Below are 22,226 nucleotides of genomic sequence, written 5' to 3'. Positions count from 1 at the left end.
CTGAGTACAGATGATACCATCTCACCAAGTTGCCATATGCGTAATACTTGCACAGAGAGTACCTGGCCTCAGTTGGTAAATTAAGTATTTCAGAAAGTATCTTTGAAATCCTGTTTTGTTTTTATTTAGCTCAATACATGGAATAAATTAACATTAGCTCTATGAAACTCATGACTTATAGAAGCTGTCAATTTTTTGAGGAGCCCTAAATATTTGACTGAGTTCTATTAAAGCCAGTGGGCTTTTTTACCCTGAGTGTCTCTATGCCAGATAGAAAATAAGTTGTGCTGTTTTGAAAGTTCAGGGTAAAATTAATCCTAAAAAATGCACCAAATTTTATAATAATTTTTTGCTGCTTGCATGTTGCAATCTTTTAAGATCATTTTCCAACCCACACTGACTTCAGGAAGGTAAACCTCCTGAAATCACTGGCTTTTTGTTGTTATTGTGATAATCTGTATAGTTTAGATTTGGTACAACATATCCTCCAATATTGTTTTGCAAATTAGAGCCTCTTCCTATTTCATTTGAAGCTGGCTAGCAGAAGTCTGCTGGTTTCAATGGGAGGATAATTCCCTTTTGTGAATAAGGAAAAGCAGTTATGTAAAATAACACTGTCAGAAATTAAGAATTCCCCAGTGGTGTCTATAAACTCAAAGAATTGAAATTCTTACCAAATGTTTATCTCAGAAACAACGAAACACTACATGCTTTACACAGACTTGCTAAAAATTGAAAGGAAACATCTCTGTGTGTTGGTGATACAGTCAAATATATGTATACTTCTATGTTGATCATTATTTTCAATTATCATTGCTATTACACATGAGCACAGAAAGTTTCTTTTGTCCAATTCCAATTTACATATCTAATTTGTTCAATGCCCACTGGCTTCACATTTAAGAGCATGGAAATTTAAAAGGAAAAGTGGTATTTCTTATGTTACATAGTACCTGTGCTTATTGCATTACAAAATCAGCAGTTTTAATTTTGAAGTTTCTTGTAATTTCTATAAATCATTTCTATATATTGGGTTGTGATTGGATATCTCTCCAATCACAATCTAACATATAGCAATGATTTATGACATATTTCCTTGAAACTGATGACTTCCATGAAATGATGATGTATGCTTCCAAGCAGCTAGAAGGGACCACTCCTGGGGACATTAACAATGCTCATGAGTACAACATAATGAAACCTCTTTTCATCATGGGCATTCATGCTTTTCTGCTATTCAAGAGGTATAAAGGACCTAAATACAGGCTATACTGAGTTTCAGTCTGAAGGGAGCTTCCAGACTGTCTGACAATCATAGCTGGACACTTCCCACCCTGCTGCCTCTGGGAGGCCCCAGCCAGTCCTGAGCTGCTCCTGCAGCAGGTCAGCTGGCACAGGTCAGAGCAGGACCCAGGCTGCTCCCCTCTTTGGTGGGACTAGGGCTTGCATTGGACATGCAAAACCACTAGGCAGTTGTCACTGTCATGTTGACAGACTACTGCACCCCTGGCACCCAGCAAGACCGGAACTCTGATTTAATCTACTTAAGTGAAGTTGCGCAGAGGTGAACACATGCCAGGACAATCTTTCACTTCTCCTGGCAGGCAGTCAAGGGCACCCTTCATGTTCCCTGTGCTGCCAAGCCCCTCTCCTAGGCCCCTTCTGCCTCTTGCTGCTGCTGCATTCCCACCCCTGTGCCAGTCCTTACTTGCAGCAGGTCTGTCACGCATTCCTACACATGGATGTCTCTTGAGGCATCCTCTCAAATGTGAGAAGAGCTATATAAGTGGGTTTCAAACTGGGGGCATGGAAGTCAGCCAGGGCAGTAGCAGATGTCCCTCTGTCCCTCTCCTGCATGTTCAGGTAGCCCGGGCATTGCATATTCTGTGCCAGCTGGGGGAAATGCAACAGCACTTCAGAGCATAAAAACAACAAAAACCTGCAAGCTACAAATGTAATCTTGCTTCTTACAAAGAGAAGACCACAGAATTTTTGTGCTTTCCACATTTAGGATAAAGGAAGGGGTTACAGGAAGAAAACGTCTGCTTTTTTTTTAAATGGTAACAGAGTGAAACTTCCTTTACCTTTTCTGCTTTGGAATAGCCACTTTCTGGTGCATTCTGTGAAAGAGATGTTAGATTCCATGCTCCCAGACTTCGATCAATATCGGGCTTCCAAAGATCAAGAAGCCAGCATAGATGTTTCTTCTGAATGCTGCAGGATTCTTTCTGTCTTTTTCAACCCTTCTGGCATGGTGCTGGCTCCTGCCAGGATCAGGGTACTGCACTAGGCAGACTTGCCCTGAGCCAGCTGGACACTTTTGCTGATCCTAAAATGAAGGTGTAGTGATGTAATTAGAGAGAAACTTCTGTTTTTAAATTCAAGTCAGAGAAGCTAAGGCTGCAACCTCAGGGCAGAGTGTTCACAGTCTTAGGAAGAAACCTTGCAGAAATCCAGCTTTACACACAGGCCCAGTGAGTTAAGAGAAACCAAACAAGCATCCTCACCAAAGCTGGTGCCTGGGTATCACTCCATCACCTTGACACTCCAGAGTTAGTTGCCTTTGACAGACCTGAGTCTTTGCAGGAGCCTGCCAGTAAAAATGTACGAGCACATGGATCAGCTTCTGTGCTAGCACTCCCCCAGAGGGATGAGGCTATCGGCTCCTGAAATTCTGTGCCTTAATATTGCTGTGACCACAAAGAGTAAGCCAAGATTTCAAAAGGTCTGTGTGTTATCTTTGCAGAGCAGACAACTGCAGCTGTAACCTGCACCTTAAGAACAGTCCATGGGGAGGAGACACTGAAGCAGGGCTCTCACTTGAAAGCCTTTGTGTTGTTCCAGAAAACTGGCCATAGTGGAGAGTTCCAGAATGATTCCACCCCACATAAATTTCCCATTTCTGCTACAAGCGACCATCTGCCTTCTCTGGCCATGCACTTGGGGATGGCTTCTTTTCTAAAGGGAGCATATGATTCATCTTAACCTCAGTAAAATTTGTATATCTGTGTTTAAGTATTCAAGCTGTCTTTGAAAGAAATAACCCTTACTTTAAAATGAAAAAAGCGTAAAACCGATGCATTCTTTGTATTTCCAAGATCCCGAAAGCAGACACGAGGTGTTCCTCAGCTCTTGGCGCAGATTTGCAAGTGAACCACAGCAGGACTGGGCCCAGGAAGGTTTCTCACCTGCAAAAACTGTGGAGCAGGCCAACAGCGCCTGCCCATGCCAAGGACAGGCGGCACCTGGGTGTGACTGAGTTTTTCTGCCAGCTCCACCAACATGGAAACCCGACAGGAAACCCTCGCCCGCTTCGTGAATGGGGAAAATTAGAGGTTTTCTGGAAAAACTTTCCAGACTTGTATTTGGTGTAGGCGTTCTCGAGCCCCTGCCCGTCCTCCCTGCAAGTGCACACACCAGACCCGCGGGGCCGGGGCCGGGGCCGGTGCTCCGCCTCGCCTCAGCCCGGTCCCGCGGGGCCCAGGGGCTCAGCCCGGGGCCGCGGCGGCGCGAGGCTCGGCCCCGCTGAGGCGCCTTCCAGCGGCCCGGGAGAGCCGCAGCGCAACCTCCGTTCCCCCGGCGGCCAAAGCAGTACCCCTAGCAACAATCCCCACCGCTGCAACCCCCGCCCCATCCGCGGCTCTCGGGGCGGGGCGGAGCGGGGCGGGCCGGGCGGAGGAGCCGCCCCACGCCGATGCCGCCTCCGGGGCGGGCGGCGGGGAAGGGGCGGAGAGCGGGGGCGCCGCCACCGCCCCCCGGCCCGCCCCGCCCGCCGCGCCCCGTGGTGCCGGCGCGGGCGCGGGGCCGAGGCAGAGGCGGTGAGGCCGGCGGCGCGTTCGTACCGCGCCCGCCGCCGCCGGGCATGGAGGGCGCCGAGGCGGCCGCCCGCGCCAGCAGTAGTTCGAGCTCCAGCCCCGCGCAGCCCCCCTGCTCCTCCTGCGGCCCCGGCCCACCCGGCGGCGAGGCGGCAGCGGCGGCCATGGAGGAGCCGGTCCGGGCGGCTCCGTCCCCGGAGGTAACGGCGGCGAGGAAGCAGCAGGGGGTGAAACGGCATCACCACAAGCACAACCTGAAGCATCGCTACGAGCTGCAGGAGACCTTGGGCAAAGGCACCTATGGCAAAGTCAAGCGGGCCATCGAGAGGTTCTCTGGCAGAGTGGTAAGGCAACAGAGCGGCTTCTCTCTGCCTCTTTCTCTTATATATACTCTTATATATACAGGTGTATATATAAGATCATATTCCAGCGCCGATTTCGAAACAGAGCTGGCCGGGTGCATCCGTCCTGTGTACGGGGCCGGCGGGTGGTGCCAAGGCGGGGACCCGCGCAGCATCCCACCCGTGCCTGCGGTCCGCGGCTTTGTTCAACCCTGCAGAGAGACTTTCATCTGAGAGGAGTGGTAGAGGCATTGTAGTAGCGCATTGGTACATTTTGGAGAGATGTATTATTATTGGAAAATTAGGGTGACTTATTTTTTTTTACCGGGGTTTTTTTCTTGTTTGTTTTGGTTTGGTTTTTTTTTGTTTGTTTGTTTTTGGTTTTTGGGGGCGTTTTTTTGTTTTTTTTTTTTTTTTTTTGTTTTTTTTTTTTTTTGGGGGTTTTTTTGTTTGGTTGGTTGGTTGGTTGGTTTTGTTGTTGTTGTTTTTTTGTTTGTTTTTTGTTTTTTTTAACACGCGTGTCCACTATGAATAGTTTTTTGTCCAGTGGAAATTCACGTTTTGGAGAAACCTGTCACATCCCCTGGCTAACCAGCACTGCTCACAAAGTACTGTCAGAAGGGAAAACGTTTGCTTCTCTGTTAAAAATGCTGTGATTCACTCATACTTCTCTGAGCTGAACTTTGCTGACACCTAAAAAAATTGCAGGGACTGCAGCCCACCCCATTGTTTTTTATGATCCATTTCACCACTCTGGTGCTGGCTGGCTTGAGACTTCAAGCAGCCTGGGGATTGTCCATCAATAACTCAGCTTCAGCATTTCCTCACTGGTGCAGTGCTCTAGCTGGGCGCAGAAATGCGATTGAAGCAATGTACACGTTAGTCAGAATTACTGTCATTTTTCCTTCCCAGAAATATGTAACTATCCACAGAGGGCAGGGGAATGAGAGGTGGGCATTTTTGTGTTAAAGAGATAGGGTTTTTTTTTTACAGAGGTCTTTGTCCTGAAGTGCACTATATGAGTTTTCACTGGACTTCATCTAAAAGCGGGGCATTTCCCTGGTGATGTTACATTTACCTTTCCCTTTTGGTTGCTGGGGAGCTCAGCACGAACCCAGAGGCAGAAGGATCTGTAAAAGAAAATGAAATTTCAGATGCTATGACTTTAATAAGGAACACTTTGCAACTGAATATCTTTGTGTCGACAGTGAAAATGAGAGTTCCGGACAAGTTGTAGTCATATCATATATGCTTTCAGTTTATTAGCTCATTTGGAGGCTGGCTAAAGAGAAACCAGAGATGGACATCTCTGCACATGCTCACTCTAAGTCCATGATTTTTAAAGTTTGCTGTCTTGGCTGTTTTAGGACTTCAGGCTTACAAAAGCTTCAGGGCTATATTATATGCTAACTATTATTTTTTAAGTAGATTAGTTTTGAGTTGCATTATGTAATGTAGTAAATAAGCAAATAAGTTGAAAACATCTCTTTTCAAGGAGTTGAGAAATAAACAAAAAAAGGGTGGCAGTAATGTACCATGAGATTTGGCTTTGGAAAGAGCTCTCACAGAGGAACGGATGTAGAATAGATAGATGTGTGTCTCATCTAACTTAACAACACGCTAGGTCTTTCCATATTTTGCTAACTGCCAAGCTCTTCAGCTGCACAGTTAGAGGATACTTTGATGTTGTCGTTAACTGAATTTGTATGGCTCATGCCATCTTGAAATGGAGAGAGTGAAAATCAGAATACCTATGCAATCTTAAATGCAATAAAAATATATCATTTGCTGTATCAGCTGGTATGTAGAAGCTGAACAAGTCCTTACCAGGGTGTGAGTTTTTTACTGGAGTAATGCAAGCCTTGGCGTGTGGCACTCCGTAATTATTGACTAGTCTGCAGGCGAGCTCTGGTGTAACGTGTCTATTTGAACTGTAACATCTGTGAGCGTATGTAAAATATCCAGAGTTTGTCTGCTTGCAGAGTAAAAGCTAGTTGTCAGAAATCCAGCCAGATCTCGGTGAATGGAAAATGCTTCTTGTTTTCTGACAGTTCCCTTGTCTGGCTGTTATTGATCACTGTGAACATTGATTCCTTTCCATGGGTGAGATAAGGGAACTGACTGGAGATGACTGATCAGAGAGGGGCAGTTTTTCTTTGCCTTTTCCACCCCTCTTTCTCTTCCCTTTCCCCTTCTCAATTCTTTTTAGGGGCTGTGTTTGTGTTATCCATGAGCAGGTTGGACCAGCTGCTGCCGTGTCCAGCAGGGGATGCAATGTGGCCGGCACTGTCTGTTGCACCATGTCCAATGCCAATCCTATTGCAACCAGCAGCAAGAGTCCTAAGGGTGCTCTTGTGCAGGCTGTTTCCTTCCTACTCTGTTACTGGTTTAGCTGATCATCACTTTCTTTACTCAGTGGTAAGCAAGTATTTGAAGCTGAATGGTAACAGATTGCAAGGCTGGACCTTGTGTTCCCATTCATCAGTCTTGTTCAAGCAATTCTCCTGTTTAGCCTTTCCACTTCTCTTGTCTGTCAAGAATTTCTTTAGCTGTATGGAATTTAATAAAGAGGTTTACATGAATAGCCAGGCTTTTAATACGGAGCACAAACTTTGAATTTGTTGTCATCTGTATAAACAGAGCTCAGAAATGAAATAAACTGTTATGTTTGGGTAAATAAAGTAAAACCAAGGTGAGAAGACAGTTCAGTGTGAAGTACAGATGTGCTTTAATGCTATGCCATTGGAAATCAGTAGCAGGATTTCTGTTGACTTAAATGAAATTGGTATTTGGCATATGTTAGCAGGTTACAGGTTTATTCAAATTGTTATTCCTCTTAACTTTAACTTTGTTGTCTTTCTTTGTAATGCAGTGGGACATGATCATAAAGTTTCCTGCCATAAAGCTCCAGGGTAGATTGTATGATACATTTGGTTTGTTACTGGAAACAACTTAGGTGATTTTGTGCATTAGTTACCACAGTGACTACAGACAGTATTGCATGCTGCATGGAGCAGTTAAAATATTGCCCAGTATATGATGTATGAGGTGCCTAATTTTGCCAGCAAGGTTTCTTCATTAGTGCTGTCTCAGTATACACAGTTGTAACTTTCGACATTTTAAATTTAAGGCACCTGTTAGCAACACTCATGTTTCTGTGGGTGTTTTTTCCACTTGTCATCTTGCACATGTTAAACCAAAGAACGGAACTTTTGTTAGTGTTATGTATTCAATGTTTGTTAGCCAAGAAATCCAGTTATGCTTATTTCAGCCTTTTTTAAGGTGCGTATTGACCACCTCTGGCTGATTCTGTGCATGGTGCATGAAGATGGTAAATGCTGCTGGGTTCTTCTTTGGGTAAATGATTCCACTGGAGTAAATAGTCATTAGATTACAGATAGATGTTTTCTGTTTGCCGTTTGCAAAAGCCAGGAAGTTTGTCTCCCTTTCTCTCCCTAGCCTGCACTTGGGAGGTGATGGGGAGTAGCTGCAGGAGCCTGCCTCCCCTCCTCCTTTATCTCTCTCTTTCTGCCTGAGCCACGACATCTTTTCTTCCTCCTCACCAGCAGGTGGAGGAAGCACTATTCTCCTCCAGCCGTTCCAGAAAGGAAATTATTTTGGGAATTGATGACAAGCAGCAGCCCAGCATGAAGAACAGGCACATGGTGCATATTTGGACAGCCATGTTATGTGTGGTGGCTGCCGTGTGCTATTTTTCTCTTTTGCATAATAAGTGCAGGTAGAAGGATGTTGCCAAATGAAATTGGTTCCTGGATCAAAATCTTGTAAAAAACCCTCAAACTTCAGAGCAACCAAATTTTTTATTTACAACTGCAGTGCAAATCTTCACTTTGAAACAGGTCTGCTTCTTGACGAGTTTGAAGGGTTGCACAGGGTCTTTGAAACCTGGAACAGCAACAGATTACGTGAAAGGAGGACTTTTGCTTTGCTGATTGTATTTCTCCATATCATGACAAAACCAAAATGTGAATATCAACAATGATGGCTCTGTCATGTCAGTAATTAAGGCCTTGTTGGGCACACAACCACTTTTTTGGAGTGTGGTTTTTAAAAGTTCCTTATAACAGGATAAAAGTGTGCTCATGGGTCACTGAGGGCAGTGAAAGCCAGGTGAAACATTTGTTCTCTCACCTATGCTGCCAATATCACAGAAAATGTGAGTATCCCTCTGATGCATGTGATTTTTTTATCTTTAATAATATATTTCCATTTTTTCCCCTGAGAATTTCTTCAGTTAGCACTTGGGTCACTGCTTCATATTGATTTTTATCTCGGTTGCTTGGTTTGCATCTTCTGCAGGATAATGTCCAAATCTGACACAGAATCTGTTTATTTCTTTTGAGGTTCTTTGTTGCTCTTACTAAGACATCTTCCTTTGTGGCAGACACAGGAATAAGTATATACACAATGCTGATGTGGTGTGAACTGTCTGTACAGTACTTTGCTTAGCAGGTTCCTGATTCATGAATGTGGCTTCCACAGCTCTAATAATACACTTCAATTATAGTAACAATAGCTTGTGTTACTACCCTATTTTATGCATGAGAAATGAAAAACTTGCCAATTAAAGCCAAAATCAGCAGAAGTTTCAGCTAGTTTTGAGTGCACAACCAAGTACCTGATTTGTCCAGACATGTAGACTATGTAACATCAAGGTCCTGTGGATGACACCCTCCTCTTGCAGCACTCAGCCTGGCCTCTCTCTTTACCCGGGGCTTTTGTCCCTGTGTGACATCCAGCTTTGGTCTTCATTCCTGGCCCTTTTGTACTCCGCTGCCTCCCACTTTGTTGTGCATGCCAGCGCGATGACCCGCGCAGGGTGTGCGGCTTTGCTCCCTGCTCCTGGCAGCTGCCAGCAGGATCTGTGCAGCCTGTGGTGGCTGCTGCGGGCACCTCTTCTGCCATGCTCACATGGGCCAGAGGTTCTTCAGGGCAAAAGGGATTCTTGCAAAATATGTAGCCTAAATCTTATGCATGTACGTATGTATTTATTTATTTATTTAAGATGTTCAGCCTGAGTTCCTTTAGGGACTCATAATGTGACTAAATCTGGACAGTGTTTTCATGGTGCTGAAGGCATGTTAGTGAAACTCGGGTCATCCTCTGCATGCATGGAAATTCTAGATCTGGAATGAATAGAAGTTGGAAAGAGTATATGGGCTTGAAAACAGTTTTGCTGTTAATTTGTTATTTTTTCCGCCCTTAACTATTAGATATGTTCTGAGATTGTGGTTTAAAAAAAAGCAGCAAATGGAAAGAAAACCACTGGAATTATTCTAATGTGATTCACAGTGAATACTGTGGGCTTTGTTACCATAGGAGTTACTACCTGGTTGTATCAAATTGCTGCAGTCTTCATATAAACACTTGGATAATTGAAATGCCAAAGAAGACCTTAACATTAAGGGGTGCAGACAGAAATAACTGATTACAGCATGAAGGTCATCAGGAGAAAGGCACTAAAACAGATTACTAGTTTTCTGCACTGAGAATTTCTGTTGGAGAAGCAGATTTGTTCAGGGAAGTATGGGTCAGTGGTATGAAAGTCTGAATTAATGACTAGCCAGTAAGGGGTCATCTGAATATATTAGTTTGTCAAGTATTTTCCTAAATTAAAGAACAGCATGTTCTTTGAGCTTTGAGTAAAGATCAAGTGATATTTTCTCAATGATGTTGCACTTCCTTACAGGTGAAGAAATTAAAAGTTTCCAAGAGACTGTTGCCTTATTTTTTTTCTTCTGGATTGGATTGAGCAATTTTGGGCCGATAATTAACTTCCCTGTGTCTCAGTGTATTCCTTTCTGGAAGGGTTAATATGGGAAAGTTAGACTAATGAACAGGGCACATTTTGGCTTGATGCATACATAGTGTGATTCCCTCTACATGTGAAATTTCACAACAGAATTTGAGCCAATGTTTTTAATGCAGCTTTCAGCTAAAAACACTATAAAATGCCTAAGTGTTTTTACAAATGGTTTCACAGCACCACGTGCTAGGTAACACAAGAGAATGGAAATTGCTTGTACAAAGTCTTTCATTAAATATTGCTAAAATGTACTGCATTTTTTAGTGGCATGTGTTCTAAAAATTATTATTATTTTTTTAGGAACCGCAGTGTGGATTTGCCATGTGGAGACAGTTACTGTATATACCGTAGTTCGGGGTCATGCATGTTGAATGAAACTGTGGAATGTGCAGTTCCTGTGAACAATTGTTTATTCTTTACAGAACTGTAATTGTAGTTAGTCTGTGTTTTGTCTGGTAAATAAGTAACTGTAGAGCCTCTGCTGGAGTGAGGAATTGGGAGGAGGCACCCAGTGGCCATAGCAGTGCCAAGGAAGAATGACAAATGCATGGGTTGAAAACCAGCTCTGGATATATCAGCCCTGAATACCAGCAGGTGAACATGTGTATAGCCATGATTATCCAAATGTAGAGCCTATGGGACATGTTTTCAAAAGCTGTGTACCAGGCATTTGGAAACTGGTTGATGACCTTTGGTTTGACATGGGCATCTGCCTGGTTCTAGTCTCTCCCTCCTGTATGCACTCATGTACCCTCTATCTACATGAACTGGGATGCTGATGTCAAAGCACCTCCTCTTGCTTGCAACTGTGCTCCTCTCAGCAAGACACTGTTCTCCTTACTGATGTCGTTTATGTTTTCCTCTAAAAAGCAGGACCAAACAATGCTTTCTGCTACAGCTCTGAGGGATTCTCTGAAGCTAGAGGTGCAGGTTTGCCTCCAGGCTTGGGGTGGGATAGGAGCATGGATAGCAAAAGCCATTGGTGGCTCCTCAGTGTGCTGGCCAGAGCCTTAGCAGCTCCTGACCTGGGCTAGGCTGGAGGCAACCAGTGTCCATCTCGGGTGTTCTGTGTTGATGGTTTGCACACCATCAGTGATGGGCACATTGGCATGGGAATCTCTGACCTACAAGAGCATGTCCTTCTTGCCTCCTCCCTAAATTGCCCAGGTATGCACCAGACACTTTATAGAAAAACCTCGTCATTAGCACTGATGGGTCGATGTACTTAAGATAGTTGATATGTCAGAGGAAATGTCTCAGATAAAAAGGTCTCCAACTAAATATGTAAATGATATTTGTCAGTGTTTCCCTCAAATATCTTCCAGCAGATGTGAGTACCATGTGTATCCATTTAATAAACTGAACTCAAAATAATTTCCACTTTGCTAGATATATAGAGAATAGCTGGGGAGGGTGGGGAGCGAACTACAAAGCAAGGTAAAAACTGCATATGTGTGTTGTTATATTTGATGACCAATTCATTAAAGCCATAAGTGTATCCAGGCTTTCAATAGTGTTCTCCTGCTGTTGCTTCCTGTACTCCCTGGCTACAAAATCAGTCTCTATGGCTCTCATTTGTCTTACCCACATGAAAGACTTTGAGCATCTGCAAGTTATGATTTGAGAAGTATCTGCTTTTAAACAGAATATATTTTATCACCGTGTCTTCACAGGCAGCATTGTATGTTGTGTAAATTAGGGGATCCTAGACCTTTGAACACTCAAAGGCTGGGTGAGGTACTCCGTGTGTGTACTGTGTCTGGCCATGCCCATCAAACATCCTGGACCCACGCCAAAAATGCCGGATGTTTAGTAGATGTGGAGGCTCTCCTGTAACCTTTACTGTGTGCTGCAAAGCATGGAGGGGGCAAGGTTGTAACCATCCCTTGATCTTCCATGGTTCTTGTACTCTTATTTGAGCTCCACAATTTCTCTATTTTCAACTACAGACCATGGGCCAATCCTCAATTCAGTCTGTTAAACTATTGCATGGTATAAGCTCATTGTGTCCCTCAGCTCTCCAAAGACGGATGGAACTCCCTTAGCTCTGATGGTTTATGAGCCAGCAGTCCTTAAGGCTGCCATTGGTCCATGATGTGATGGAAGTCCTGGGTCTTGCTCAAGTATGGACTTTTCCAGGCTCTATGCTTACCAGTGTAGGAGATAAAGGAACCACCCCTTGAAGTATTTTATTCACTTGAAAAAAACCCAGTCACAGGGCAGCTGTGGGACAATGGGTTAGCATGGCTGGCCTGTGTGAAACCATCCTGGCCAGTTGTAGATGAATGTGAAAATCACAAAATAAATGCAGGTCTTGTTTTTTATAAATATTAAGAAAACTGCAGCTGAGATTGCTGAGCTTAACATGCTCCTAATGTAACTCTTACTTTCTGGATTCCTCCTCAGCCTTCCCTTCTCACTGTCAGCATTTCCCACTTCACCTCACCACACCTTCAGCATAGTGCCTGAGAGCGCTTGCTGCTGGGTCCAGCTACCTCTGTGACAAAGCATTGGTGTTTGGCAGGCTGTGCTTCCCCTGTTGCCGTGCCTTCCTGGGGAACATTGGTGATCCCAGAGCCCCTCGGCGACTCTGGTGCAGCAGTCACCTATGGGATGACTTAAGGCTGGAGCAGTGTCTTTGTTCTGAGGTCTGGCTGCTTGATGGACTTGCAATTATCTTAATGTCTGGCTGGGCCATGGAGCTGAGTCAGCGTGTTTGGCCTTGAGCAGCACTGCTTCAGAATAAAGACACTAGTTAAGGGACATTAGGCTTAAAAAAATAATAATTTATTGTTCCTGTGAAAAGATACCAAGTTCAGGGACTAAATTTAGGTATTCCTTGGTAGATCAGAAAAATTGGGGTCTTGCTGTTGCTGGGGTCCTGTCAAAGCTTTCATATCATGATTTCTGTACACAATAAGGCATTTAATCTCTGATGGTATTTCTAATCTCTATTAAATGCCTGATGGTGAAAGATATCTCCTTTTATTTGAGGTACATGTGTTATTTTAAAAATGAGTGTGAATATTTTTTTAATCACAAAAGATAGCAATAGAGGTTGGGTAGAAATACTTCTTTGAGCTGTGTGGTAACTAAGCAAATGTTTCTTTTTGTTTAACGGTGCTTTGTTGTTGACACAAAAAGGTTAAGTCTTTTGCACACAAGTCTGACAGGGGAAGACAGCAAAGCATTTGTTAAAGAAATAGCTTCCAAGGCATGTGTTCAGAGCTGTCACTTATTTGCATATTTTTGCCACTCTGCACAAATCAAACATTATGGCTACGCCAGCAGAGTGCAGCTCAGGAAGGAGGAGCAAAGGTGCCCGGAGATGCCTGGGGACAGCTGGCACAGTGGATTCGGCAGGGCAGAGCTGAGGGGTGTTGTTTTGGTGTGAGGAAATAAAATAGCCTTTGGGACGAGAAGAGGGGAGAGTGCAACCTTCCCATTTGGTATGTGCTCTAATGCCATGTGGTCTGGAACCTGCAAAATTCCTGTAAATACCTGCTGGAGGCAATGCAGGCTTAGCTGACTTGTGTAGGGATGTAACTGAGAGATGTTCACATTGGCCTCTTGGGAAGATACCTTTTTAATCAGGACTATACATGAGCAATAGTACCCTTCATGCTACTTCCTTTTTCATGTTTTTATTCTCTTCAGGGCACCAAAATGAGGTGAAACAATTAAATGGTGATCTGTGGGTTTAAGCTCCAGTTCTTGTAGGAGCCAGCTGTTACAGCCATGCTTTGGGCTTCCAGGAGGGTGAGTGGTTTCCCTGAGGTTCATCCAGAAACTCTGTGGTGGAGCCATGGGGAGAGAGCTGAGGTCGACCACAGCTCCAGCACTGTGCTGAGCCATTCCTTGTGTGGGTATAACCATCTCAGGAAAATTGCTCTTAAAATTAACATCCTCTTCCATGGTTTCAGTCACACTTTGAAGGCATGGTGCCATTTTTTCAAAAACCCACCATCCCTTGTGCCTTGGAGACAGCTCTCACACTGTTGATCACCACCTGATACAACTCAGTCGCCGTTGTGTCAGCACAGCCTGGGAGGAATGAGGGCCTTTAGGCTGGACTGTGCAGTGCTTTTGCACCCAGGCCAGAGACTAGCCATCCTTTTCAACTATGGGGTTTTTTTCTGTGTACAGGTTGAGAGTTTTCTACCAGTGTTTCAGTAAAACAAAGTATTCCTCCATTCTGTCTGGCATTGTTTTATGTAAATGTGGTCTAAGGGAACCTGTGATAGGCCTTGTTTTGGGTTATGCATTGCTCACAAGGAATTCATCAGGGAGAAGGATTTCATGCTGTACTTCAACCTCCTTCAAGCCTTTCTTGGATGAAAGGAAAACTCTGCAACCGTGAATGTAACTGGTTATCATTATTGGATGTCATTACTCACTCATTCTGAGCATAAGCCAAAAAAATTGCATCCCCTGTGATGTATGTGGGTAAAATGCTGCTCTCAGTTGTGTTAACACTTGTAAGCTGAAGAGTAGAGTTTGGCCCTTTGTTTTAATTGAAATATTTGTTTAACACAGGCAAGGACTAAACAATACACTTGAAAGCGATTTGTGTTATTGTCTGTAGAGCAGAGCTTGTATTTTATGAACTGGCTCATCATAAAGACAGCATAAATCATGTAGAGCATTCTCATTTGCCTTTTCTTTCTTTCTTTCTCTTTTTTTTCTTTTTGCAGATGGGGCTTGTAGAGTAGAGTTGCAGTCAAATGTCTGCTCCAGGATATTTTAGTTGAACTGTGTGAGTCCATTAAACAAATGTAATGGATTTTTGGAAAGAAGAACTGCATGTTTCAAACCAAATGTTTTACATAGAGAACATCTGGTTAGCTCTGGATGTTTGTATGTAGAGCACATCAGACAGCAGCTGTAGTGAGTTCATCTGGGAGGTTGCCTGGGATGTAGTTGTAGGATATGACAGTTCAGTTGTTATGGGGAATAATTCCTATGAAGTATTGCCATAAATTGAATGCTTGGCACAAACAGCTGTATTTTTGTTTTACTGCACACCCAAGTTATTCTTATCTACCCAGCAAAACTCTAGACGCTGTTTAAATAACCCAGTAAAAGCTGGCACTTCAGAGCTGTATTAAAGCATGCCCAAGGAGGGGAAATGAAGCTTGCTCTGTGTTCAGGGAAGCACTATGGATTTCTGCCGTGGGCAGTGCAGCACGAGTGAGCAATAAATGCAGTATGTGCAAATGGTTTGTGGGGCTGAGTTGGAAACGATCAGTGTTCCACTGGTGTTGTGTGGTGTTTCTTTGAGCAACGTGAATATGCCAAACCGGTGAAATACATATAATTAGCCTGACATTAGAGTTTATTAGGGCTACTGGAAGAACTTTAACCTGGGTAAATTAATAAGTCTGCTTTTATTTCACAGCATCAGAAATAATATGTTTCCAGGAAATGTAGAAAAATGTCTTATTTGGGAGTTGGTTCTTAAATTATTTTTGCAGTTCAACTGAGGAATACGTAGTTCAAATGAGATTAAAGTTGTAATTTCCAGAGCAGCAATGCAGCTTCCCCTTTCAGGATTGTTTAACTAAAAAGTTAAACAAAGTGGGTTAGGCAGTCTCTTGGTCTGGTCCCTTGTGGACAGCAATTCACATTATGCAGCACTGCTTTAATAGTCCTGCTTGGTCTGACATGATTTGTGGTATTTGCTGAGATGAGTTTCTGGATCGAGCAGCATGAAAGGGAATTGCTCCTCACTCTGAGGAAGGGGGGGTATGTCCAAGTGTGTGCAAAGGTCACTGGCAGGGTGAAGTGGGAAGCCTGGGCTGCTGTTGTTACACTACCTAACAGCTTAGCTTCTGGCAAGGGGATCCCAGAAACATGGGTTCTAACTCTCTCATGTTCAACTGACTCCAGCCAAAACACATGCCAAAAAAGGTGTTTGTGCATGTTGAAGAAGGGGGCAACAGTCTTGGAGCTCGCAGGGTCTGGGGGAGTTCTTAGGCAAAGCTTTCCATCATGAAAAATAATTGCATTGTGCTTTTTCCCCTCCAAAGTTAAGTTTCCTCATAACTGCTTAGAAAAACTGCTTGCAGTTGTGAACTCCTCTTCTAGCAGGGAAAGCTGGAATTATGCATTTAAGGCTACAGAATAGCTAGATGGCCCGCCACTTAATTGTAGGAAAGTGTAATTCATTCCTCACCCTCTCACATTCATTCCAAGCCCAACTGGCTGCAGGGAGCAAGAGTGTTCCCGTTCCTGTTTTACTCTCTCTCCTGAGCCATTAGGGTGGCCCTGGTAATTAACTTTCAATAAACAGAAAGGAACAACAGGAGGTTCCTCTACCTTCAGGGGTGTAAATACTTCTCAGAAATCAGAGACGGATGGGGAAGAAATCTTAGCAAACTCCTTTCCTCCCACTGTAGTAATTCCACCACATTCCGTCATAAATTCTCAGACAATCCCTTCCCAGAAGGAACCATTAAATAGGTAATGTCCAGGCAGAACAATGTAATACTGAAGCAGTGTGTTAACAAAAACAAATTTAATATTGCAAAGCGATCTGTAAGCCCTGGAGCAAAATAATCTGGGTGAGGCTTTGATACATGATTGCCAATCTTTTTGTATTCCAAGAGTATTTTTCCAGATAGGATATGGGTTTATGGTTTGTTAGATTCCCACCAGGAAGTGGTGTTTATATTTTGATCCACCTTAGATCAGTTTAGGCAAGTGTACTAGATACAGGTGCTTCTTATATTTCCTTGTCATTAACCCTTCCAACTGTGCTGTTTAAACACATCTGTGCACCCTCCATCATATAATATCTGTGGCCCACGGTCTTTGCGTAATGAATTCTTGCTCATCAATGTAAATCAAAAAGACTAAAGTCTATAAATTCAGCTTTAAAAATCTCTTCACACTTAAAAATTCCGTTCTGTTAATTAGGAATTTCAGGTGGTCAAACAGTATGGTTTTTGGTTTTAATGAGTGTTGTGGTGCATGAAAGTACTGACATTTCTTTTAAAAAATACTCTTCCCAAGTTTTTTCCTTGTACTACTGTAATTCTCATGGTGAAACAGCACTTCTCTTTTTTCTCTGAAGGACTGTAGGACCAGAGAGCAAAATCAAAAGATCCCCACAATACCGGCTGACTTCACATTTGTGGTGGAAGAGGCATTTTAAGATGTGCAAAGCTCTCAGTGGTTCTGAGGTTTCTCTGAACTCACAGAAGCTTCAGGGAACAAGAGAGAATAATCCAAGTTACATTTATTTATCCACAACTTTCTCAAGCAGAATGTACCAATAAATGAAAATGTGCTGTGAGATGGCTTCTTGGGAAAAAATGGTTCTAAGAGTTCAAACAATGTCTAACCCTCTTCCTTGATTAATGTGAATTACAGCCTTGCACTGATGTAGTACCTTTCACCTAAACCTGCAAAATCACTTCAGAGACTCTGGTAACAGCTGAGGTTACCATTATTTAGCAGCACATTGTAACAGTTTGCAGCAGTTGCTTAGAGGGTGTGAATAACCCCATTTCCAATTTAAATTATTGGAGGAATTACAGGAGTAATTTTCAAACTGGAACTAGATCCAGGCACCAGGGCTTTATACCTGTCTTCTTAAGAAAATCATAAAGGGCTTTTTTTATGACACAGCCAAGATCTTGGTTTTATGTTTCATCCCCAAATTGATGCCTTGAACAGTGTGCACTCCTACTTTGGAGGATTACTTCTGTGTGGTTCACTGCTTATTCACAATGAAAAAACAACATTGAATTAAAGTTCCTCTCTGCTGCCTCAGGTTAGCATTTTGCATTACATCAGCAGCTGTGGTAGCTGTGAGATCAAGCCCCAAAATTACTGTGAAATCTATCTTCCAGGTTTTGGAGAGTGGATCTGTAATACCCATGTAACACTGAGAATAGTGAACTTGGGGCTTGTGAATTCTTTCAGTCCTCTTTATCCTGACTTGCCAGTAATTTAATTAGTGCTAAACAGTCTGCACACAGACTTGCAGAAATTAAAAGACTGACTGACACAGGATTCTCTTTCAGTGACTTTTCCTCTTGCTTATGTGCTGGATAGAGCTGTGCTGTGTTTGGAAGTTGATCAATAATGATTGCACAATTCTAACCTCATTTAAACTATGATATAAACAGACATGATAGAAACGGATGCTACCAGTTTTTTTCCTACTTAAAAGTGAAGTCAGCTTTTTTTTTTCTGTTTTTTTCCCCCCCTCCTTTTTCCCCCTTTTTGGTTCCAACAAAATTGTAACCTGGAAGAAAAGCAATTAGACTTTGTGAAATCCCAACTCAGTGTAGTATTTGGCTTTGGTAGATGTGGAAGCCAAAAATAAACATCTGCTTGGCAACTTCACTAGAAGTTAACTGTAAATGCAGTTTTCATCTTTTGAGTGAATGTGGCATTCAGTGCTGGTTAACATCTCTTAAGGAGAATGATCCATAGTTGAGGCTGTAAAGCATTTTTTTTTTCTTTTTTAATTACAGTTATGAACATCCATTGCCTTGGGGAAATCCCCTACCCCAGTTTCTTTCCAGACCTAATTTCTTATGAGCCAAAGCATGAACTTTTCATGAAAGTTTGAAAGTAGTTGGATGGGATATTTGTGAGTTATTAGACATTGGAAAGGAGATGGTCTTCCATCAATCTGTGCATGAAATGGAGTTACATTTAGAAGTGTATTAGAGAAAATGTAAAGCAGTCCCACTCTTTTCTCCAGGAGGGTGAAGTCTGCACGTGAAAGGGACTCTCCCAGGATGCCACACCAGCCTTAGGCTCCAGTTCTGATAGGACACAGCTGCAAGCATCTTTAATAACCTGGTCATGTAAGGTCTTTGTTTTTCAACAAATCTTCTGCAACCTCTGCTCCTACCACAGTAAATTTGTTGTATTGTGGGTTAGGGAGGATCGAAGTGAATGCAGATTTGTGGTAGCATGCTATTGGGACAGTGGGGAGGGGTGAGAAGGAGCAACTTGAGGCATCACTAAGGGAAACACATCATTATTGTTAGGGATGGTGGTTATTTGTAGGATCTTTCTTCTAGGACTGAACATTGCTATGACTTAGGACTTCAGTAATGTGGTGTAAAAATCTTCTGGGAAGGGAGAGGTTTTTTGGTATATTTCTGACATACATTTCTTGAGGCAAGGATTCTCAGCATTAAATGAAGAAAGGTCTGCCAGGGAAATTTGTCAGAGAATGCATGGTGTAAATGTGCCAGACTTTTTAGACATAGCTGAGGGTAGTGGGTACCAGACAATGAAGGGATGCAAATTTCCCAGTTAGGCAGTAGTTACTCAAAAAATGTGCTCACAAATCCTGATAACAAGCACCGTATGTGAGGGTGAGGAAAGAAGTGGAGGAAGGGTGTTGTATATTCCTTCTGTCACCCACTTTATATATGTACGGTATAAGTGTGTTCATCTGATACCTTCTACTGTTCATAAAAACTTGATTCCACAAACATCTTTCTCTGTGAATAAAGGGGGAACTAGAGAGAATATGTAATCCCCTTGCTAAGTGTTCGTGAATAGTTAATTCCTCTTCTCCACTTGGCGAATCATTGTTTATGATATGATAGCAGCAACTATATCCAGCAGAACCTGAAAAGGAAAATTAAACCTGAGGTAATCGTACCTTCATTCTCCCAGAGACAGCGGCACATTGTCCCTCAGCTTATGCAAATAGAATTTTTATTTAGCATTTATCACACTGACTCAGGACTTCTAGTGCCTTGGCACAAGAGTGAGTTTCTCTACAAGTAGTGACATCAGCTTTGGTTTTTAGAAATATAATCTGCTGGTACATTGTGAAGAGGGGAATGAAACAGGGAGACGCTGATGTTTGCTGTATGCTGTTACCATGCACAGTGAGGCAGCTGTAAAAAATACCTTCATGTCCCCCAAGCACATGGACCTGAGAGGTGCATCGAAGCACGTGCATCATTGCCCTTTATGTGTGCAGCTGCTGGCTGGCAACAACAGTAATGATGTTTTGTTCTTGGTAACATCCAGGACATGAACAAACATGGTGGAACAAAGTAATGAGCAGAAGCTGAGATTTAAATCAGCAAAGGCTCACTTGGGTGCAGATGGCACCGGTTACTGCTTTGAGCAACTCTCCCAATTACTGCACGGTTTGCCAGCATATCAAACAATAGAGTGGGGCTGCTGATAAATAATTAATAAGGATTTTGTTGAATGCTTGTCTCCCAGGCAGTATCACCATGGAGATGATCTGGCTTTTAGGATGTGAAAACTAACAATCTCTGAAACAATGGCATTGTGTCAACCTTACTCTTTCCCTGAAAGGGAGAGCTCTGAGAGATGTGTTAGCAGATTGCACAACATCAGGCACTAATTTTGCTTACACTCACAGTGGCCTTTTGTCAACTTTTCAGTGACTGCATGAAATGTTTTCTACGACCATGCAGAAGCTTGTTCTTAGAATTACATGTCCTGCATGATGCTTTTTAGTACTGCATCTGGCCCAGGGCTGAAATCTCAAGATAACTTTTTTTCAGCAAATGGACACGGCAAAGGTATGATCATGTGGTAGGAGGATTACAAAAAGAAGTCTTTATAAGTGTACCTTTTCAGAACCCTTTGGATGCTTCATTTTCCCCTTTTCAGAACCCTTTGGATCCTTCTTCCCACCTGGAAGGTCCAGGGGCCAATTAGACAGTTATTCAGCCCACCCCCTGCCTTTCCTTTTTCTCCTTTGTGTAACCTCTGGAAGTGCCATTTCAATGCAACTGCATTATCAGCATTCCCCTCCTTATCAATTGATTGCAGCCACCTCAGGGACCACATAATTTTGTAGCTTTGTTTCTTTTCCTCTTGGGTTGGTGATGTCTGGGCTAAGAGCCATAGGCACAGGCTCCCCTGGAAAAAACATTATATGGTGCCAGACTTTCTTGCTTGGCTCTTTGGAGCTGAAGAAAGAACAATGTACCTTTTCTCTCCCCACCCCTGAACATCCTCTGCTCTCCCTTTCTCTTCCTCCCCTGGTTGATCAACCTATTCTTTACCTCCACACCCCATTGGCACTTGGCACATTGCACTTCCCACCTTCGAATCTCAAAGAAAGGAAGCAGAGCTGTGAAACTGGCTGGGCTCACCCACTTCCCATTGCTGGGTAGGGATGAATTCAGTTCACAGCTTTCAGAAAGAAGAGTTTTATGTGTATTTAACCTTCCCCTCCCTCTTCACACAAAGAAAATGTTTGTAAATAATTTTCTTTAAGCATCTTTTCTGACATATTGCTCAGTGGCAACGAGCTGGTTTCCCTTTCTCAGGGAACTTCGCTCTCTGTCCTGATGGTGGTTTATTGACTCTCTGTAATAGTATTGCTAGAGCCCATTGGAATTTGTTTGAGCATGGATGGTATGTACAAGTGCTGGAACCAGCTTAAAAGTCACAGCCTCCCTCAGTGGAAAAAAACAGTTCATATCTCACTGTGGTCCTAAAAATAGCCTTGGTAGATAATAGAGAGTGGAAGATAGTTTTCAATGGGTCTGAATGTACTGCATGCAGAAATTGCTGTGGAAGGGTCAGTGGTTTGTGGCATTTAAGTAGTCAGGCTCAGCTACAGCACTCACCAACTTAAAAATCTGTGACTCTGCACTGTGGCTAGTTCTATCTTAATTTATATTCACACAACTCAGCTGGAAATGAGGCAAACTTAGGTTCATTAGACTAAAACAAACACATGAACCAACTTCCTGAAATCAATTAAAACAGATTTTCACTTTGATGAAAACACAGCTTTTTTTTTTGCTCAGCTGTAAATTATGATGCCAGCAGAGACTCAGTGGACATGAGACATGGAGATTTGATATGGAAATGGGCACCTATTGCCATGCCCTTTGCCAGATATTTGGACCTGGAGATACTTTTTTGTACACAGTGGTCTTGATCAGGCTCTGTAAAAATAAATTCTACCTGTTTTGCTCTGCTAAGCAGCCAAGAAGCTTGAAAAGGAAGAAAGACATTTCTCTCACAGATACGACTGAATGTGCAGAAATGTTTGCAACTGTCATACTTTTGAAGTATTTATAGTTCAATTCCAGTTATTTGTATGAAACAAAAGCAAAGAAGCATGAAGTGTATTGGAAAATACTTTATAATCTCTCTGCACCAGTTCAGGGAGTGAGTATAAATCCTCTTTCCAGCAAATGGAAACCAGTAATTTATTGGAGCCTTGAAGAAAACAATTTATTTCTCTACGATTCCTGCCCAGCA

At 42.9% G+C, this 22,226-nt stretch overlaps 1 protein-coding gene across 1 annotated transcript in view; it reads left to right on the top strand.

Annotated features, from left to right (window-relative positions):
* The first annotated feature begins 3,679 nt into the window (after positions 1 to 3,679).
* The window catches only part of NUAK1 (NUAK family kinase 1), a 47,217-nt gene continuing 28,670 nt past the window's right edge, over positions 3,680 to 22,226 (top strand). The window contains exon 1 of the mRNA XM_071422674.1: positions 3,680 to 4,159. Coding sequence (XP_071278775.1) covers positions 3,695 to 4,159 — 465 coding nt within the window. The 5' untranslated portion in view covers positions 3,680 to 3,694. The remainder of the gene's footprint in view (positions 4,160 to 22,226) is intronic.

The sequence above is a fragment of the Agelaius tricolor genome, unplaced genomic scaffold (genome assembly GCF_023055355.1).
Source record: "Agelaius tricolor isolate 1412-34295 unplaced genomic scaffold, bAgeTri1.0.p SCAF_3, whole genome shotgun sequence".
Taxonomy (NCBI): Eukaryota; Metazoa; Chordata; class Aves; order Passeriformes; family Icteridae; genus Agelaius; species Agelaius tricolor.
This window is presented reverse-complemented; position numbering and strand designations above follow the sequence as displayed.